This window comes from Pipistrellus kuhlii, unplaced genomic scaffold (assembly GCF_014108245.1).
Source record: "Pipistrellus kuhlii isolate mPipKuh1 unplaced genomic scaffold, mPipKuh1.p scaffold_m20_p_11, whole genome shotgun sequence".
NCBI classification, from domain to species: Eukaryota; Metazoa; Chordata; class Mammalia; order Chiroptera; family Vespertilionidae; genus Pipistrellus; species Pipistrellus kuhlii.
Window position 1 is genome coordinate 44,746,880 of NW_023425416.1, and position 19,993 is coordinate 44,766,872.

At 58.1% G+C, this 19,993-nt stretch overlaps 3 protein-coding genes across 4 annotated transcripts in view; 2 read left to right on the forward strand and 1 right to left on the reverse strand.

Moving 5' to 3' along the window:
• The window catches only part of DLEC1 (DLEC1 cilia and flagella associated protein), a 42,707-nt gene extending 40,263 nt beyond the window's left edge, over positions 1 to 2,444 (forward strand). The window contains exons 34-37 of the mRNA XM_036431872.2: positions 597 to 758; positions 1,690 to 1,843; positions 2,000 to 2,120; positions 2,191 to 2,444. Coding sequence (XP_036287765.1) covers positions 597 to 758; positions 1,690 to 1,843; positions 2,000 to 2,120; positions 2,191 to 2,314 — 561 coding nt within the window. The 3' untranslated portion in view covers positions 2,315 to 2,444. The remainder of the gene's footprint in view (positions 1 to 596; positions 759 to 1,689; positions 1,844 to 1,999; positions 2,121 to 2,190) is intronic.
• A 106-nt stretch (positions 2,445 to 2,550) lies between these two features.
• On the reverse strand, positions 2,551 to 11,883 carry ACAA1 (acetyl-CoA acyltransferase 1). The gene is made up of 12 exons (XM_036431875.2): positions 11,595 to 11,883; positions 11,321 to 11,414; positions 10,282 to 10,339; positions 8,392 to 8,471; positions 8,053 to 8,095; positions 6,293 to 6,391; positions 5,287 to 5,367; positions 4,102 to 4,292; positions 3,789 to 3,968; positions 3,465 to 3,520; positions 3,216 to 3,361; positions 2,551 to 2,880 (listed from the first exon to the last, which is right to left on the reverse strand). Exons 1-12 carry the CDS (start codon positions 11,769 to 11,771, stop codon positions 2,805 to 2,807), a joined length of 1,281 nt encoding a protein of 426 aa, XP_036287768.1. The 5' UTR covers positions 11,772 to 11,883; the 3' UTR covers positions 2,551 to 2,804.
• A 1,756-nt stretch (positions 11,884 to 13,639) lies between these two features.
• Positions 13,640 to 17,634, forward strand: MYD88 (MYD88 innate immune signal transduction adaptor). 2 transcript variants are annotated; one of them, XM_036431877.2, is made up of 5 exons: positions 13,640 to 14,050; positions 14,864 to 14,998; positions 15,391 to 15,552; positions 15,756 to 15,847; positions 16,105 to 16,269. In XM_036431877.2, exons 1-5 carry the CDS (start codon positions 13,723 to 13,725, stop codon positions 16,123 to 16,125), a joined length of 738 nt encoding a protein of 245 aa, XP_036287770.1. In that variant the 5' UTR covers positions 13,640 to 13,722; the 3' UTR covers positions 16,126 to 16,269. The 2 variants fall into 2 exon arrangements, with proteins under 2 accessions (XP_036287770.1, XP_036287769.1); XM_036431876.2 differs by having other exon boundaries at positions 13,644 to 14,050; positions 15,391 to 15,571; positions 16,105 to 17,634.
• Positions 17,635 to 19,993: the final 2,359 nt, after the last annotated feature.

The window sequence follows — 19,993 nt, forward strand, 5'->3', positions numbered from 1 at the left end:
GGCTTGTCAGAAATAGCTCCCAGGCCCCGCTGCAGGGAGGAGAAAGAATCTGGACCTTTAACGCGTGCCTCCGTTCATTCCGATGTCTGGGTTCAAGGAACATCCTGCTGGGCCCTCGGCCCCTCCAGTCCTCACCTGCTCGAGCTCCCCAGCCCACCTTCCCGCAGCAGCCAGGGCCTCTGAGGAAGGCAAAGCTGACGAACACCCCATTTAAAAACCCGTCAGAGGCCCCTCCCTGTCCTCGGGAGACAGACACAGGCCTTGCCTAGGCTCACGCCAGGGCGTCAAGGTCGGTTTGCCGCCGTCTCCCCGCTGGCCCTCCGCTCCCGGGGGCAGGCACAGCCTCATCCAGGTGTGACAGGTGCTGGGCCCAGAGCAGGGCAGGCAGTGTCTGTGGGACCCATGCGTCCCCGGGTGTGGGGAAGCGCACCGCTGGCTCTTTGTAGGGCAGGGCCGGGTCCGTGGAGCCCTGCAGGCTGTGCTGTCATGACTGAGCTGGGCCTTGAGGGGCCTGTGGGTTCGTGGGAGGGAGGGCCGGACAGAAGCTGCCGCCTGCCTTCAGCAGCCTCGGGTGACGGCTGCATTGTGTCTGCCAGGTGGACGTGTCCTTCACGCTCTCCCTGGAGCTGCTCTGCTATCAGAAGCTGCCGGCTGACCAGATGCTGCCCGGGGTGGACATTCGGCAGAGCGCGAGTGGAGAGAGAGAGATGGTGTTTACCCAGAACCTGCGCCTGGAGTATGCCAACCAGACCACTCAGGTGAGTGCCGGGCCTGCCCCTCGCTGTTCCGGTGGGGTCAGAGGGAGACAGCCTGACGGGGCCCTCAGAAATAGGAGGAGCCCAAGCCCGTACTGCGGGCCCAGCCTGTCTTGGAAGAAGCTTTGTCATGGAGAAATGAGGATCATTCATCCTTACTTGTCTTAGGAGCTCAGAGCCAGGTGAGGGCTATAACGTGAAAAATCGGGAAGGCTTCCTGTAGGAGGTGGCATGTGAAGCCTCCCATTTAATTACTGTTTAATGAAAAGGAAATCACATTAAAAGTCAGGCCGAGGGAATGGCCCGATGGGTGGGAATAGTGAGCACCTGAGGGACAGATGCTCAGGCCAGTGAGGACACAGGCCCAGTTCTGTGGGCTGTGACAGGTCACGGGCTGTGTGTGGCGCTGAGCTCGAGGGTCAGGCAGGTAGAAGCCCATGAGAAATGTGAAGGAATGGTCCGGCCTGAGAGGTGGAATCCAGAGAGGCCAGAGGATCTGAGCACTGGAGCCCGGGGCAGGGGAGGCCGGGGGGGGGGGGGGGGGGGGGGGGAGGTGGATGGCAGTGCCCGATGTCAAGGGAAAGGGGGAGGAGGCCTAGGGCCCAAGGAAAACAGGGCTGGGCCTTGGAGCCCCCGTGGGAGCAGTGAGGAAGGCAGGACAGCACCCGGCCAGGGAGCAGAAGCCACAGAGCTTGATCAGGGCAAGGGTGGCAGGGGGAGCAGATGGCGCCCTCCTCTGTGCAGAAGCCCACCAGCGGCTTCCGGCTTTAGATCCGGCGCCGGCCCCTCCCACCTCCCCGTGCTGCCTGTGTGCTCCTCAGAAGTGTCGGTTCTCGGGGTCAGCAGGGCTCGTGTGTCCCTGAGACGCTGGCTCAGAGCCCACCAGGAGTGGCAGCCACCTGTTCCCACCACGTTAGCGGCTCTGTCCCCACAGGTGGTGCCCCTGCAGGCCACGGTGGCCGTGCCCGAGCTGCAGCTCTCCACCAGCTGGGTGGACTTTGGGACCTGCTTTGTGAACCAGGAGCGGGTCCGGGAGATCTACCTGATGAACCTGAGCGGCTGCCGGAGCTACTGGGCCATGCTGATGGGTATGCCACGCTGCCCTTCCCACCCACTGCTCCCCTGTGAGCTGGGCCGGCCCCCAGGAAGGTGGCTGGCACCCCCTGGGGTGTCCGCGGGGACGGACTTCCTGGGGCAGCGCGTGCGGCCGCTGCCACGTCCGTGCTCCCTTCCCTGCCGTGCAGACCAGGAGCCGGACCAGGAGCCTGCGGCCTTCAAGGTCTTCCCCAGCAGCGGGCTGCTGGAGGCACGGTCTGTCAACGCGCCGCCCACCTCCATCATCCTGCAGGTTCTCTTCACCGCCAGGTACACCCCGCCCAGCCCCCGGCACCGCCCGAGGCTGGACTCCCTCCTCACCTCAGCCCCGTGCCCGCAGGAGCAGTGAGCTGTACGAGTCCACGCTGGTGGTGGAAGGTATGCTCGGCGAGAAGGCCTGCACCCTGCGGCTCCGGGGCCGAGGCTCTTACGATGAGAGATTTGTGCCACCCTACCAGCCCTGAGGCTCTGCCCCCAGAACCCCCGCACCCCCAGCCAGCTTTGCAAATAAACATGGCCCAGAGCTCAGGACAGGTGTGCTGTGCAGGGCACACGCTGGAGGACCCGAGCAGCCCCTGGACGGAGGGAGCTGGTCTCAGCTCAGGTCCTGCATGCCCGTCCTCTGAGGCCGCCTCACCGTGCAGACTGGTGGTTAGGAATCAGTACTCAGACTGCGCCAAGGCAAGACAAGCATGGTCAGAGCTGACGTACATCTATATGTCTATTGCACCCTCATCCAAAGGCCCCTGCCCTGTAATTACACGGTGGCCTCGTGGCCTGGGTGACCCAGTACCTCGCCCACTCCTGCACTGTCCTCAGTGGTCACGTGGTCCAAGTTAGCTGAAGTGCCTGGATTTGCCCGCTGCCGCCACAGCCACCATGCTGAATTTCCCCACGTGGCGTCACTCCCGTAGTGTTGCTTTCTCGCCTCCAGCAAAGTGGGCAGCGCCTCGCTCAGTTGCCAGGGTATTCAAAGACAGCAGCGGCTCCCATTCCGGTCCCGATGCACATGGACACCACCCCGTATGCCCTGTGGAAGGGACGCCGTGTTGAGTGGGTGAGGGCAGAAAGGGCAGAAGCCCCACCAAGCTCCCTCCAGACCAGGCAGAGCTGGCTAGACCAAGGCCTTCATGGGCACAGAGGATGGAAGCTGTGGGTATGGAATTCCCCGACTGCCCACCTAGGCACACACATGGCCGGTGTCTGCTGCAGGCCAGGGTCCCCTCCACAGCGGCCTCTCATGGAAAACAGGGGTCACAGCCCTGCATCCTTAGTACGGAGTGTGTGCAAGTATCCTTCCCCTAACCCCCTTGGGTGCCCAGCATGGGGATCCCCCGTGACACCCCCACGGAGAGTCGGCCTCACCTCTTCCCACGCCGCTTCAGCTCGTTGAGCAGCGTGATGACTTGTCGAGCCCCGGTGCAGCCCAGTGGGTGGCCCAAGGCGACCGCACCCCCCAGAGGGTTCACCTTCTCGGGGGGCAATCCGAGCTTCTCCACACAGTAGACAGCCTGGGAGGAGGCAGACATCAGCTCCCGCTCCCTCCCGCCCCCTGCACCCCGGGCTCCACCGGGCTGCCGAGGGCCCAGGCAGCATGGAGAAGCAGAGGCTCACCTGGCTGGCAAAGGCCTCATTGATCTCAAAGATGTCCACGTCGTGCACCGACAGCCCTGCAGGCAAGGGGGAAAGACCCAGGCTGACCCAGCGCCCCCTGACCCTTACAGGACTCTCGGTCTCGCGAGGTCTTAGGCTGCCCTGTGTGTCTGTGTCTGTTCCAGATGAAGGAGTGGGTTCCCGCTGTGTGGCCAGGAAGGGCTCTGGCAGGGGTGCTAGTCTGTCCCACCTTCACTCTGCAGCACCCACAGGACCACCGCCCTCCGGCAGCAGCCTGAGAGGCAGAAGTGGGATCCAGACGTAGGGCATGGAGGAGCCGCCTACCTGCTTTTTTCAAAGCTTCAGGGATGGCGTAGGCAGGTCCAACGCCCATGATGTCGGGTGGGACCCCAACCACTGCATAGGACCTCAGGATCCCAAGGATGGGGAGGCCCAGCTCCTCCGCCTTGGACCTCCGGGCCAGCAGGATGGCAGCTGCCCCATCGCTCACTTGGCTAGAGTTTCCTAGAAGCAAACCACAGGGGTAAGGAGGCCTCAGAGCAGGTCCCAGGAGGCCCAGGCCCCCACGCCCACCCCACCTGGTGGCGCCAGGCTCCCAGAGTCTGTCCGGCATGGGCGTGCCCCAGCCCAGTCTCACCAGCGGTGGTGGAGCCGCCCTGCTTGAAGGCAGGCTTCAGTTTGGCCAGGCCCTCCAGCGTGGTGTTGGGTCGGATCCCCTCATCCTGGGCCACGGTGATCCTCCTCTCGGTGCCCTTGTCATCATGGACCATGGTGGTCACAGGCACAATCTCAGCCTGGAAACAGCCCTTGCTCTGGGCTCTCGCTGCCCTGCCACGCGGAGCACCATGGACAGTGAGACTCCCTTCCTGCTTGGGGTCCCTCTGCTGCCTCCCGTCCTCCCCCCTGGGGCCGACACGCAGCTCAGACTGCACAATGCTGGGACACCCCTGCCTTGGGGGAGCTCCGAGGGACCGGTGTGGGTTTCCTACTATTATACCTCACTGACCTCAGATCTTGGCCAATCCCAAACTCAAAGGGAAGAAAGTGGGGTGGGGGCACCCCGTTTAGTCTGACAGCTATGAGGGACTGAGGCTGCTCTGCTTTCTGTGCCAAAGCGAGGATGGAGCCCCAGGGAGATCTGTGCTTGATTCTGCCGACTGTTTGACCAGAATGGCTCAGTTCACCTGTCCCCTATTTTAAGATCCTGTTTATAATTTACAATCACAGGCAAAATGTAAGCCCCCAGGGCATTCCCCTGGGAGAAATCTACAGCTCTCACCAAATTCTCACACTAGTTGACGCCAAGTGGCTAAGAACCAGCGCCTCAGAGAAGCTCCCTCCCTCTGCTGTGCTCTCCCCGGGCAGCTGGGGCTTGCCAGCTTCAGCCTGCCCCTGCCCAGAGCCCCAAGTCCTGGGGTTCTGATGTCATCCCAGCCCCAGCCTCAGGAAGCGATGCCCAGGTTGCCAGCAATGCTGGCCCCACACTCAGGCTATGCAGAGGAGACTGTGGCTACCATGTCTAATCACCAGACCACAGCAGTTCGAGAAGAGTCCTGGCCCTCATTACAACCCTCTCTCCGCCCCTCAAATGAGCAGATGGGGAAACTGAGGCCCAGCAGGAAGAAGACACTCAGGGTGAACAGACAATAGTAGGATGTGGAAGTGCTAAGAATGAATGCACCCTGGCCCTGGCTCTTGGCCCCTCTCCCTCCTGCAAGGCACAGACGTGGAAACCACTCGCTGCCCTGTAATTGGTCTGCGGACAGCCTCACCTGAGACCACTTAGGTGCGCTCTTAAACACTCCACCCACACAACACTCACTTTTGCTGGGAAGCCAGTGCAAAGGCATCCTGCTTCTCCCGTGAAATGCCAAACCGCTCGGCCACGTTCTCCGAGGTTATCCTAGAAGACAGACAGCAGCAGTGGGTGAGTCCGGCAGCCTGGGACGGGCCAGGCGGTGGGACTCGGCACGGGGAGGACAGGAAGGCCAGTCCGTGGCACAGAGACAGTAATGAAGATCAGGGAGTGTGGGGGCATGGACAGGGAGCCACCCGGGTCCTAAGAAGCGCGAACACCAGAGACCAGAAGAGAAGAGGGCAGAGAGGGCCGGGGGATGGGGGAGCACTCCTGGGGACTCTTGGGCAGCTCCTCCTGCGCCTCAGGAAAACGGCCTTAGTGGGGGAGATGAGGACTCCACGGCCCTCTGGGGAGATCACCCCCCAGCTTCCTGCTCGCTGGAGGTGGAGCCCGCCTTCATCCTAGGAACCCAGAGCCGCAGGGAGACTTGGCCTGGGCTTCTGGCTTCAGGAGCTTTTCCTGGAGATCTGGTCACGGGGTGTAGAGGCAGCCCGGGCACTGCCCGCTCTGAACTTCAAGTGGAGCCAGGATTCCCTGCCCCGAAGCTCTGGCGCTGGCAGCAGAGCTAACATGCTAGGCAAACAACACGCTTCCAGGTTGCATCTGCTGGGCCCAAGTTCCTTCACCAGCATGTCCAGTCACCAAAGCTTCCTAGTTCCTCATCTTTCTAATTTTCCAAGGCATTGAGTGCAGCTGCGTCATCCTTCGTGTGACTGAACCCCCAGGGAGGGAGGAACAGGCTAGGACAGTGGTCGGCAAACTCATTAGTCAACAGAGCGGCAAACCGCGGCTCACAAGCCACATGTGGCTCTCGAGCCACAGTTTGCCGACCACTGGGCTAGGCAATGTTTGGAAAAAGAGGCACAGAGAGGGCCTGGGGATGCAGGAAAGGCAGCATCGAGGCCCTGCAGAGCAGACCTGAAGCAGGCCAGGCAGAGAGCAAAGGACACGGCACCAGGGGAACACTCACCCCATGGGAATCAGGCAGTCCCTGGCCTTCTCCTTATCCACCAAGCGTGAAGTAATATTTCCAGGGTTTCCTCTGTCAGCCAGGGACATAGACTCCACTCTGAGGAGGAGGAGGAGGAGGAGGAAGAGGAGGAAGAGGGATCATTAGAACTCAGCCAAGGATCCCGGTGCACCTGACAAGAGCTGGGAAGTAGGGAGCCCCAGGACACAGCCAATGGGCCAGAGCTGGGCTGGGGGACAGAGCACCGCATGGTCCACCCTCACGGCAGGATGTTTCCCTCCTTAGCTGCCCCCCGGCTCGGGCTAGCGTCGGCCACAGAGGGGAAAACTTCCAACAAGCCCAGGGCTCAGTCCTCAAGGATCAGATTCAGAGGAGAGAAGAGAGGAAAATGTTACAAGATGCAGGCCGAAGAGAGATGTGACCGGCTGGATGAGGAAGTGCTAGGAAGTGAGATCGGTGTCTTGTGGTGGAAGGGCGTTGAGGAGGTGGGGAACACAGGCCTCAGGGTTGATAACACATAACCCTGATGGAATGCTTCTCTGTGCCCAGCACTATTGTAAAGTCCAAGTCTTAAGCACTCAGAACAGACTCAGTCACATAGATGCCTTAGACTAGAGCATTAGCTGTTATTAATTCAATCTCATCAACAAGGTGGAGGTGGCTGTCCCCATTGTATAGATGGGCCCAGAGAGGCTAACTTGTTCACGGTCATTTAGCCGGGACCCAAATGTAGGTGGTCTGGCCTCAGAGCCCACTCCTAACCAGGATGTTTTGGGATACTCATCATGATGGAAGCCTACAGGGACAGCCAGCCTGTGACATGGGGGACAGTCCTGGCTCAGACCTTAATACCCTAGTAACAAGGTCTTTAACTGCTAGGGGGCCTCAGATGTGAGTAAGAAACTCACAAAGCTCCAGCCTTCACCCCAGTTACCCCGACTCCGCCCTCCTGCAGCAAGATAGAGGGACATGAGATTGAGCCGAGGGCAGACTGGGCCAAAGTCCCTGTACTGCGACCTTTGGTTTTATTCAGTTGCAGACACGGGGCAATACAGCCCAGCGCCAGGGGGCACAGCCCTAAAAAGGCCCACAATGCTCCAGTGAAGAAACACTCTCAGGGGGGTTGAAAGGGGCCACTCCCCACCCCCTACCCACCAGGCCTGCCAGAGCCCTGGCTTGGCCTGCCCTCCCAGCACCGGATGCCCGCCAAGCCCGGGCCCCACACGGGTCCCTCCCCGGTAACACTGCCCAGCACAACCTCTGCAGCTCCATAACTGCAGCGAAAGATGGAGCCACAGCAGACAGTGCCCAAACCCTCACAGATCTGACCATGCCCCTCAGGACCCAGGAGGCAGCCAGAAGGTGGATAAGCCAGTTACAGAGTAGGCAGCTGTCTCTAGCGTGAGGGAAGCAAAACGGCAGCTTCTCCCTCAGCAGCATCGTGAATGAACAAGGGCCGGAGGAGGAAACCTGAGAGCTTCATCTTCTCATGCTTGCCCAGTTTCCAGCCTGCCAGGTGCCAAGAGAGAAGAAAGCTTTGAAAAGCCCTCTTCCTTTCCCCATCAGTGCCGAGAGGTGCGAGTGATTCCTGAGCAGCCAGAGCTGAGGGCTCCTTCTAAGCCCCATTTGTAGGAACTCTCCCCCCAGGCAGCTGCCTAAAGGAGAAAATCCTGAAATCATGGCCTCTCTGAACACAGGAGATGGATATTAGTTTATTGTTACAAGCTGGTTAATAAGCTCCGGCAGAAAGAAATTCTTACCCACAAGCCATGCCAATGTCATAAGACCCATTTCTGATGCCACCTGCAACAAAAGCATTTCATAAACATCCTTCCACAGAGTCATCCTGCTCTGGGAACGGGAGGTGGGGGGCCTCTCCCCGCCTGGTCTCTACATGGGCTCCAGCCTCAGACTGGGAAGTCCCAGGAGTGTCCAGAAAAGCCTGGGGGTGGTGCAGAGGGCTCTCCTCTTTCTGGGATGAGAGTCCTCTCAGACATCCTCCTTGCGTGCCCAGTAGATAGTGACTCAGCTGACCCAAATTCACAGAGCCATGGCCAAGGCCAGGCTGTGCAACGGCCACCCACCCAGCCACAACTTACCAGCGATGTTGGCCACTGCCTGGAGCCCAGAAGAACACTGTCTGTTGACAGAGGTCAAAGGCACAGTCTCTGGGATGTCACTGAAACAGAAGGTAAGGCCACAGTCAGCCTGTTCCTTCTCTAGGCCAGGTCCCTCGTGGGCAGACCCCATCTCTACAGGCTCTTGTTCCCAAGGCAGTACAAGCACGTGCTCCCCACGTCCCATCCTGTGATCCTCTTCCATCAAGGCCGAGCAGAGCCAAGCTAGTTAGGCCACAGGGATCCTTCCTTCCTTTTGAAGATTAAAAAAATGAAAACTATAGTGTATCTTCTTCTCCCAAAGAACAGAGAAAAAGGAAGTATGAGGTCAGAAACCATCTCTACTCCTCAGCCTCTTGGCTAACTCTTTCTGTTCCCCTACTCTCTGGAAAGCCTGCTCCCAGCTGGTCAAAGATCTTGACGATACCAGATGTTCTAACACTTCTTATTCTGGTGGGTTCCTGCCCTGGAAGCCGGTGGGGCTGCCCCTCCTCATGTAACCAGACCCTCCCAGACCCATGGACTAAACTGTAGGGATGTCAAAGCATCTGGTTATTCTGGTGTGCAGACAGTCTCCTAAGTCCCCTAACTCTCTAATTACCATTGCTTCGCGCAACCCAAGTGTTCACTGAACAGAATCTGTTCAGTACAAGACACCACCTGAGGGGTGCTGACATGAGCAGTGGTTCGCAAACTCATTAGTCAACAGAGCCAAATATCAACGGTACAACAATTGAAATTTCTTTTGAGAATCACATTTTTTAAACTTAAACTACTTCTAATGCTACTTCTTCAAAATAGACTCGCCCAGGCCGTGGTATCTTGTGGAAGAGCCACACTCAAGGGGCCAAAGAGCCGCATGTGACTCGTGAGCCGCAGTTTGCCGACCACGGCCCTTGAGGATGCCTGACCAACACAGAAGATGAATCAACTGGCAGAGACAGAAACAACAGAGCAAGATGGGAAAGAACGTCACAAGGAAGCACGAGGCTAGCTACTGGAGAGGTCCTCGTGTTAAGCCTGGGAGCTCAGGGAAGTCATGCAATGGTGACCCTGGACAGAGTTAGCCAGGCAGAGAGGAGGCAGGGACAGCACTGCCAGGGGACAGAGTGACCAGCATAAGGATCAGTAGGCAGACAGGCTGGCTGAAAGGAGGAGTCAAGGCCAGTCAGCAGCTGGGAGATAAAGCTGGAAGGTAAGTCTGGAGTCAGATCCTGGGAGCCCTTGAACTCCAGGCTAAGCAGTCAGAACCTCTTCTAGTGCCTAGAGGTTTGCTCAGTGTTCTTGTTCCTTCACCGGCCAATGTTACCCCCATTTCTCCTCTAAGCAGATGGCATACTTAGCTAAGTGGGTCTTAAATGTACAGTGAAAGTAACGTAAGCACTCCTCTGTCTTGGGACAGCAAGAAGCGAAGGGCAAGTTTACCAGGGCCCCTCCTGGGCCACCCCTCGCCTAGGGCTCTGCTGTGGCCCCAAGTCTCTACCGATGGGATTCGCCTGAAGGTCCCCACCTGCTCAACTGGCAAAGAAGCTGAGCGTCACTCTTCAGGGTACCTGCTTGGTCACTGGCCTAGCAAAGGAGGACAGAGTCCAAACAGTACTTACCAACATTGGCTTTGGCTGCGATTCAGGTCACAGAGATCATCTGCTACAGCCCCACAGGCCCTGTTTGTCTTGGCCCCGAGGCAGGGAACCCATCTCCCTTCCAAGTAGAGGAAAGATAGGGCTCCCACAATCCTGGCGCCGAGGACCCTGGCTGCCTTCAGGTCTGGTGCCCAACCGGATCCTCTCCTATCCACCAGCCGAGTTCCCCAAAGCCCGAGCCCACTCGAGAGTCAACATGGCCAACCCAGAGCTGGAACTGGGAGCTCACCTCAGAAACTGGGCGATGCGGGCCATGACCGCCCCGGCCCCTGGCTGAAGCACGTTTCCTGTGGACAACAAACCTTTGTTCAGTGCCTGGTGGTGGCTGGGGCACGGAGGTACACGTGTGAATACCAGAGAGGGAACATTCCAGATCTTTCTTCAGAAACAGGCTCCCTTGAGGCTCTGAGATTTCAAGGTGTGGATCTGGGGGGAGCAAGCTACATAGCAGCTCTCCTGGTCACACACTAGACACAGTCCCCAAGGGTCCCAAACTCCCTCACCCGGTGCCCTCCCGCCCCCCACCTTTCCTGATCGGCACACCATGGGCAGGTTGCCTGCCTGTAAAGAAAGGTGTCATGCAAAGAAAAGAACGCAATGCAAAGAACGCAATGCAAAGCTTGATGTCAAACAAACTGGTTCTGTCAGTTGAGGAACTGGGGCTCTGAAAACCCACACCTCCCCGAGTGTCCTCTGCCACAACCCGCTGTCACTCTGTAGGTGGCACAGCGATTGCCAACCTAGGGGTGGCGGCCTCCACAGCGTTTTAGCAAGGCTCTTGCCACACGGTGTTATGTTTTCAGGCTAGAGGAGTAGAGGTAGGGGGGAAAGGGTGGACCCATTCAGATCCAAAGTTCTGCTGCAAATTCCCAGGCCTCAGTTTCTCCGTTTTGTAGGTGAGGAACCAGACTAGACTGTTTTTTGGCACTCCCTCCATTCTGTGGTAGCAGGGTCTGGATGTCAGGATCAGTGAGAATTCTAGAGTTTTCTGGCTCCTAGGATGTCCTCACACCCCTGTGCCAAGAGTCTTGGCGTTGGAATGTGTGTCACTTGACAGCCCTGCTTCCTACCACTTAATCCACTGAGGGTGCTTGGAGGGCCAAGCAAGTGCCTAGAGACGGGGGCGGAGTCTAGCCCTAAGAAGACAAACTTCTGACTTTCCTCTCTGGGAGAACGCCAGGACCGTGCCTGGGGGTGAAGTGTTGGAGGACTTCGGCGGGACGGGAGGGCGAAGAGCGCCCAGCCCCGGGCCTGGGTAGCGAGCTCACCCACGCAGATGTCTCCCAGTTGGGTCGGGCTCAGCTTGAGGTCCTGGAGAACCGCGGTCATGACGGCCGAGAGGAGCTCGTCGGGGGTGGTGTCCTGCAGCGGGAAGCGTGGCCGCCGTGACCCCGTGCCCTGCGCTCCCGGGGAGGCACCCCCCTTCCCACCCAGGGAGGCAGAGCTGTCACCGCCCGGGCGCAGGGCCACGTCCAGCGTCGAGGGGAACCCCGTTCGCCTCTTGCCGCCATCTCACACCCGCGCCCGGACCGGGGGCCTCACCTTGAAGCCGCCGCGGCCGCCTCGGCCGATGGCCGTGCGCCGCCCGTGTACCACCACCACGTCCTCGGGCGAGGCGCGCGGAGGGCCGCCCCAGCACGGCGCGGCCTGCAGCGCAGGCTTCGAGCCCGAGTCGGGCCGGCCGTTCAGGTGGCCCAGCACCACCTGCAGTCTCCGCATCGCGCAGCCCGGCCCGACAGACCCTTCCACCCGGCCCGGTACCGAGGGCCGCAGCCTAAGGACAGTCGCCTGCGAAATCGAGAACGGAACCTTTGCCCTCTAAGCCTAAACACCGCCCACTGCCCACCGCCCTGCGGAATGAACACGCCCCTCTCCCAAAGCCCCGCCCACCCCGCTGTGACCAACCAGAAGGCGAGTATGCCTTAAGACCCGCCCACGCCGCAACGAAACCACCTATCACAGGTCACAGCCACCGCCAGAAGGGTCTTTCCACTTCAAGCCCCGCCTGCGGTGGCCCCGCCCAGAAATACAGCCGGAACGCAGGTGGCCAGACCGGGGGCGGGGCTCCGGGAGCCCTTTCGGTAACGAGAAAACACTCCGCCGCGGCCAGGCTCCCTCCCCCGGCTACCCAGCCCGCTGCCCGCCGCTGGGCGGGGGGGCGGGGGGGGGCCTCTTGCTCGGGATGGAGGCCCGGAATCTAATCCCACTTCCTTGTTCCCGGCCATCTCCGCTGTCTCCGGAGTCCCAGCACCTAAACAATTCTGAGCTGCCCCAAAGCCCTACCCCCTCGTGCTGGGGATTCTCCTGGGAGGTCTTTGGAGAAGACTGAGGAATTGGGGATTGTGAGGCGGCCAGAGAGTGGGTTTCACAATGGTGCGGAGATGTGACAAGATCCTATCTGGAGAGAGAGCACCATACACGTATTCCAATGGCCAGTTTTACAGTCATTTGGGGTGATTGGATTGGTGCCCACCGAACCACTTGGCTGGGGTCTCCACCAAGGCAGGAATCCGCGGTGCCTGCAACATGCTGACACCCAGTAAGAAATCCATAAATACCTAGAGAACGAACGAATGGGTGAGTGGACGAAAGACCCAGAGCTCCCCAGGTCAGGGCTGAGTCTCCCCCAACCCTCAAGAGCAAGGCCAGGTGCGCCCTTGCCTCCCAATGGTAATGTGTTTCCCTTGAGCAATGATTTCAACTTTTTTCATCTCGGGACACACATAATTACTAAAATTCTGGGGCATAACAAAACGATATTGTATTTTTTTTTTTGCCCATCTGACAAAAGGTATATTTGTAATAATTTTGCTGGGTTGACTGTTGTCTTTGGTTGATTGGTTGGTTGTTTTACAATCTAGTGAAAAAGAGGTCAGCGCCCCCTATTGAATAGTCAGGTATTTCATGTTTTAAAAATTATGGCACAGCAGTGTGAATTAGGGAGTAGTATTGCACTAGGGTTCCCCCACCTCCCACCCCCACACCAAAAGCCAGGGCGCCCCGTTACCCCAACCCCAATCCCCAGCCCGGGAAGGTGGGATTATGTCTCCCACTTTTCAAGGACAGGGCCTCGGACTCCAGAAGGCGGTATGGGTTTCCCACCGCTACCTCTGGGTGGACTGCCCAGGGCTCCCGACACCCCTATGGGCAGGATTGTGCGTTCCCAAGAGATGGGGACACACAATCCTTGTCTCCTTCCCACCGGCCTCGAGGGCAGGCCCGCACGAACCCTTCAGAGCTCCAATTGGAAAGCTGTGACTCCACCAGATCCCAAAGAGCGAGGCCCCCTTTTGGTCCAAACCCCAAAGGAGGATGAGCCATCATCCCCCTCCCACTCCCCCTCCCCCCCCCCCCCCCCCCGCCCCGCACCGGGACCCCGGGCACTGGTCGGTGGGGTGCCGTGCCTCCCCAGACCTCAAAAGGCAGGCACCCAGTTTCCTCATCCGACATCCCGGATCCCCCGAGGGCAGGGGCGGGACGCCCCGCCTCCGCCTCCGCGCAGCTGCGGACGCTCCAGATCGGAGAGCGGGGCGGCGCTTCTCGGAAAGGGAAGCCCGCGGGGCGGGGCCGGGAGCCGGGGGGGGGGGGGGGGGGGGCAGACCGGAAAGGCAGGAGGAAGTGCGGGCCAGAGATCCGACGGGACTGTGCGGAAGCTGCAGGGCTGCCGGCGATGGCTGCAGCCGGCCCGGGTGCGGGCCCCGCGCCCGTCGCCTCCGCCGCGGCCTCGCTGCCCCTGGCCGCGCTCAACGTGCGCGTGCGGCGCCGCCTGTCGCTGTTCCTGAACGTGCGCACCGCGGTGGCGGCCGACTGGAGCGCGCTGGCCGAGGAGGTGGGCTTCGAGTACCTGGAGATCCGGCAGCTGGAGGCGCACGCCGACCCCACGGGCAAGCTGCTGGACGACTGGCAGGGCCGGCCCGGCGCCTCGGTGGGCAGGCTGCTCGAGCTGCTCGCCAAGCTGGGCCGCGACGACGTGCTGCTGGAGCTGGGGCCCAGCATCGGTGAGGACGCGCCGGGGCCGGTCTCTCCCGGGGGGTCGGGGAGCTGCTGACCTTCGCCGGCCTCGGCAAACAGTCTCTCCCCCCGCGAGGCCCTCCTTTCCTGGGGGGATCGAGAGGGGACGCGGCCTGCAGAGGGAGAACTGTGTGGGGCCTGTTCCCTCTTTCAATGCCGAGGATGAGAGAGACCAGAGAAAGGAGGTGGAGGCCGCAGAGAGCGAAGGGAAACCGCTTAGGCGAAGGCTTTTGGGTAGCACCCGGGGTCAGAATCCGGGTCCTCTGGGGGGGGGGGGGGGGGTCTGGGCTGCTTCAGGTAGAGCCACAGGGCAGGGGAGGGACTGACCGCTGCACACCTGAGCGCTGACAGTCTTGACGTGTCAGGTCCCTAAGGAAACGCGCCTCCTCCTGCATCGGCGGGGGGTGGGGGGGGTGGGGGGTGGTGTTGCCCCTTGCTTGCTTGGAGCCTCTGCCCTCCCTGCACATAACCGCGGTCTCCTGAGCCCTTCCCGTTGCCCAGCCCCCTGTTCACATAGCTGAGGGTTCTACAAGAAACAGACCTTGGGTTCCGTCCGCAGGAGCCCTGGGAAAGGGTGTCAGGGCAAAAGGACAGAAAGATACAAACGGGACCCTGTTGGCTTCCCAGAGGGACACGCCATTGACATCCCTTTGGGATGGTCAGAGCCAGACGGGAGCTCAGCTTGCCGGAGCTGTCAGACCGCGGGTGACACCAGTGGACGTGGTTACGGGGTGGATCCTGATTCGGGTGGTGGCACGGGCACCCCGGGGCGGCCCCCACACTCCTTCTCTTCCTTGCAGAGGAGGACTGCCAGAAGTACATTCTGAAGCAACAGCAGGAGGAGTCTGAGAAGCCCTTACAGGTGGCCGCTGTGGACAGCAGCGTCCCCCGGACAGCAGAGCTGGCGGGCATCACCACACTCGACGACCCCTTGGGTGAGGTCCCCATACGTCCCCCCTGACCCAGGGCGGGCAGGTGGGCCATAGGGCATTGTGGTGTGTAGAGCGTGGCCGTTGAAAGCAGATGAACTGGCACTTTGGGCAAATAACTTAACCTCTCTGAGCCTGGTTCTTCACCTACGAAATGGGAAGAATAAGACTAGTCCTGCCTCTGGGGGGGTATCCATGAAAGGATGTATCTGTCTGACGGTGAGCCCAGGGCTTGGGCTCGTCTTTCCTCTCCTGGAAACAGCACGTTTTCGGAGTCGTGTCGCCACAGGGTTGGTGTGGGGTCCAGGACCGGGGCCCCCCAGGCTGGGGGCTCCTGGCTGGCCTTCTCCCCAGCCCTCCACTGAGCCCTGACCGTTATCCTCATTCTCTGCACCCAGGGCAAATGCCGGAGCGGTTTGATGCCTTTATCTGCTACTGCGCCAGCGACATCCAGTTTGTCCAAGAGATGATCCAGCAGCTGGAACAGACAAACTACCGGCTCAAGTTGTGTGTGTCCGACAGGGACGTCCTGCCCGGCACCTGTGTCTGGTCCATTGCCAGTGAGCTCATCGAGAAGAGGTTGGTGAGGTGGCCAGGGTGCCAGTGGGGGGGTGGGGGGGTGGGGGGGTGGGTGGGTGCACAAAGCCCCGCCCAGGGGCCCGGAGGCTGGCGTTTTCCCAGCTGGGCCCTGTCTAGCCTGGGCACAGTGGGCTCCTCCCAAGGCCGCCCCCCAGGTTGCCTCAGTGCCTCCCCTCCTCCCTAGGTGCCGCCGGATGGTGGTGGTTGTCTCAGATGATTACCTGCAGAGCAAGGAATGTGACTTCCAGACTAAGTTTGCACTCAGCCTCTCTCCAGGTAAGCGCAGTCCTTCCCTCGCCACAGCAGAGTGGGTGGGTGGGTGGGTGGGGCTTCAGGATGCCAGCCTTCCTTCACCCAGACTGTGGGTGCCGCACCGAGGAACCCTGCACATCTGGGTGCCTTTTGTGGGGGTGGATGTGTGCCAGGGATGCTTCGTTGAGGGAGAGCTGTTGTTAATCCCTGGTCTGGAGACCGGCCCCTCCCCCACTGTGGGATGAGGGCCCGGTGCCAGCTCTGCGCCCCTTGGCATGCAGGCGCCCATCAGAAGCGACTGATCCCCGTCAAGTACAAGGCCATGAAGAGAGAGTTCCCGAGCATCCTGCGATTCATCACGGTCTGTGACTACACCAACCCCTGCACCAAGTCTTGGTTCTGGACTCGCCTTGCCAAAGCCCTGGCCCTGCCCTGAAGACTGCCCTGGTACCCTGGGTGTCCGCGTGTCCGTCTGCCTGTACGTGTACTCCTGCCCCTGCCTCCCGCTGCGGTTGTAGGGGGATTCCTTGAGATGCCAACTCCATGGGCACATCCGCAGCCACTGGACACTTCTGGACATCACACTGCATGTCCTGCGTGGAACCAATGGCTGCCAGGGGATGTGCCTGCCGGGACTCGGAGGCGCCATCTCTGGCCCATCCACATGCCATAGACCTCAGTTTCTCCGCCTGGTAACTCTGTAGGGTGAGGAGAACAGGCAGTCGCTGTGTTCAAGTCACTGTGGGAAATGGCGGGGCCTTGCGCCGGGTCTCCTGGGGCAGCCAGATCGTGGCTGGGAGAGAGCTGGCAGCTGGGGCCACGTGCTGGTTACTGCCAGGGCAGTTGTTTCCACAAGGGTGCCTGCTCATTGCCCACCTCACACCCCACTTCCTCCTGCCCCGCGGGGTAGATACGGGCCTAGCACAGAGATCCCGCCTTTGAGCCTGATTCCCCCCCTCCCTGTGGGTTCCCCTCTGTCTGCCTCTTGGATTCCTCCCAGCCTCTTGCCACGTTCGGTGGGACAAGTTCTCCAAGCGGTTAGGGCTGCTTTCACGTCAACCCACCCAGGTGCCAGTGGTCACACGCCCACCTCTGCCTGGCACGGGATGGGACCCATCAAGCTTGGGTTCTGAGGCTGGATCATGTGGGAGAAGCAAGAAGCCTTCCTCCTGGGGCCACCCACAGAGAGCTTGCCCACCAGCGTTTCTACCTGGATTGCCTTACAAAGTTACTTGGTGGGACCAGTTTACAAACCATAGCCACATAAGAGCCTCCTGCCCCAGAGCTTGTGGGCACATGGACATACATACATATACACACATGCAAACACACGCACACCATTTTCCCCACTTCATTGGAACCAGCCTCTAAACAGGACCAAATATGCCAGGATTTACGCCCTCACACAGCAAGCCAGCAGCAGACAGCTGTGTTCCTCTCCCTCTCCAGGGAATTTGTACAGTAGTTCATATCTGAAGCTCTCTTTTGGGGAGAAAATATGGTCTCAGGTCTCAGAGCAGATCCCTGGACCCTAAATCTAATAGAAGATGTGTGCCTTTGTTCCCCCTCCAGCATGGCTGGTGTGGGGTCTGGGGAGGGCCTGAAGGCCCCTCTCTGCACCATCATGATGAAGCACTTAGCCCCATGCACCTCTCCCCACTTTGATACTGGGGAGTATTTTGTAAAGATTTCCAGGAAGTATTTCACACCTATTTTGTATGCGTTTCGAGGAGTTCAGAGAGAACTGAGAAATGTCTGTGTCATTTCTCCTGTATCCTGGGTTTATAATAAAGAGTTTTCTATTTTGGGAACAGCAGGTTTCATTTCTGTCTGGAAGGCGTTTGGAAGCAGTAACCTGGGATAAGGCTCTCCTGGGTAAGAGAGACTGGCCCCTTGGGTAGATTTCTGTGGGTTTGCCATGGGTTTCCTGAAAGCTGGACCCCTCCTCCTGGGTCCCAGGCCTCACGGGGCCGGCCGCAGGCAGAACCAGGACCAGCAGTCTCAGCTCCAGGCGCTGGGAGACTGCTTGCCTCCATCAGGTTGGCCTTCCCTGGAATGTGCCATGCTCCTGGGTCCTGGCCCAGCTGGTGGGTAGGGGCTGCTTTTCTGGATTCTCCAAGGAGAGTCTGAGACCCCTCTTCCCCCTTACAGTCACTGCTCTTCGGGAGAAACTCAGTTGTCATCAATAATGGCCATCCGTGGCATATCTACGTCACCCCTAAAGATGTTGCTCTAAGTAGAAGATCACTTTTTCACTGTTGACTCAAGAACAGTTGGAAAATATACAGGGGGGAAAAATCACCCATAATCCTAATCCCAGAGATAGCTCTAGTGATCTTTTCAAGTGCCCAGACATGAGCAGCCATAGCTGTTCTCTCAGTGAGTCAGGTTACCATGGCGCCTGGATGCTGAAGGCTCCCCAGCCTTACTTTGCCCTCAGAGACTCCTAGGACGGCCCCCAGTGTTCAGGGCAGCTCTGAGCTAGGACCTTCTCCTCCAGTGTTCCCTTGGGAGCAGAGCCACAGTGTGGTCCTGGCGGTGTCCCCAGGATTTACCTTGTGCCACTCGTGGTGGGGAGAGACAGTCTTTGGGTGGTGGGTGGGGGTCTCTGAGTAACACTAGTGCATCCTGGGAGAAGCCTCTGTTCTCTCAGGCCTGGCTGGTGACTCAAATGTGCTCACCACGCCCCCATCTGATCCTCACACCCCTTTCACCTTCCTTCCTCCGGTGTCCACCTCCACATAAGTGGCTTCCTCTTCTTAATTTTGGTTTAGTTTTCTAGGAGCCTTGATTTCTCCGGATTAGACAATAAAACGTGAATACAGTGTGATTTTGTTAGATCCTGGTTCAAGCAGACCAATTATAAAAAATCTTTTTTTTTCCCATATGACTGATCAATATCCAGAATATTATGTAGATGACTATAACTCAAAACCAAACAACCCAATTAAAAAATGGACTAGGGACCTGAATAGACATTGCTCCAAAGAAGATATACAAATGACTAGTAAGTATATAAAAAAGATGTTCAACATCACTAACCGTTAAGGAATAGTGTCGGAGGAAGCCTGCTAGAAGATTTAAGTAAGATCTATAGTCTCATAACATAGTACTCAAAGTGTCCAAGATTGACAAATCACTCCTTATGCCAAGAGCCCAGAAAATCTCAACTTGAGTGAGAGATACAATCAATAGATAAAATGCCAAGATGATACAGACATTGAAATTATCTGACAAGGCTTTTAAAGCAGCCAGTGTAAAAATGTTCAGTGGGCAATTACTTGAAACAAATGAGAGGAAAAAATAGTCTTAGCAGAGGAATACAAGAGATGAAGGACTAAATTCAAATTTTAGAACTGAAAACAAAAACCACCTGAAATACAAAGCTCACTGCATAGAAAGGACAGAGGAAAGAATAGACTTGAAGACTGAATATTGATAATATAAATCACCCAAACTAAGCTACAGAGAGAGAATAGGCTGGGGGAAAAATAGAACCTCAGGAATACGGAGAACTAAGAAAAGATCTAATATGTGTGTTACTGGAGTTCTAAAAAAAGAGAAGGTGGAGCTTAAAAAGTATTCAGATAAATAAGGCTGAAAATATTCCAAATATGGCAGATATAAACCCACAGACTCAAGCATTTGATCAAATCCAAACTAGGGTAACCCAAAGAGATCCATGCCAAGATACATCATAGTCAAATCTCTGAAAAGTGAAAACAACCTTCCCTAGCATGAAAAAAACATTAAATTATATCAAATATCTCATCAGTAGGAAGTGGCACAGCATTTTTAAAGCACTAAAAGAAAAAATTGTCAACTCAAAATCCTATATCCAGTGAAAATCAGGAAGAAGAAATCAAGACAGCCCTGGCTAGGTAGCTCAGTTGGTTAGAGCATCATACCAGTATACCAAGGTTATGGGTTCCATCACTGGTCAGGGCACATTCAAGTATCAACCAATGAATGCATAAATAAGTGGAAGAACAAATCGAGGTCTCTCTCTCTCTCAGAAAAATAAAATTTTAAAAAAAATCCATGCCGAAACCTGTCTGGCTCGGTGGATAGAGCGTCGGTCTGCGGACTAAAAGGTCCTGGGTTCCATTCCGGTCAGGGGCATGTGCATTTGTTGCTGGCACATCCCCAGTAGAGGGTGTGCAGGAGGCA

Bases quoted from the DNA above. Each gene is read 5' to 3' on its own strand.
- MYD88 (XM_036431876.2), top strand. From the start codon at position 13,723: ATGGCTGCAGCCGGCCCGGGTGCGGGCCCCGCGCCCGTCGCCTCCGCC. The intron at 14,999-15,390 runs GTGAGGTCCCCA...CTCTGCACCCAG, and splicing joins CACACTCGACGACCCCTTGG to GGCAAATGCCGGAGCGGTTT. The intron at 15,848-16,104 runs GTAAGCGCAGTC...CTTGGCATGCAG, and splicing joins TGCACTCAGCCTCTCTCCAG to GCGCCCATCAGAAGCGACTG.
- ACAA1 (XM_036431875.2), bottom strand. From the start codon at position 11,771: ATGCGGAGACTGCAGGTGGTGCTGGGCCACCTGAACGGCCGGCCCGAC. The intron at 11,415-11,594 runs GTGAGGCCCCCG...TTCCCGCTGCAG, and splicing joins GCGGCCGCGGCGGCTTCAAG to GACACCACCCCCGACGAGCT. The intron at 3,362-3,464 runs GTGAGCCTCTGC...GCCTCCTCCCAG, and splicing joins ATGAGGCCTTTGCCAGCCAG to GCTGTCTACTGTGTGGAGAA.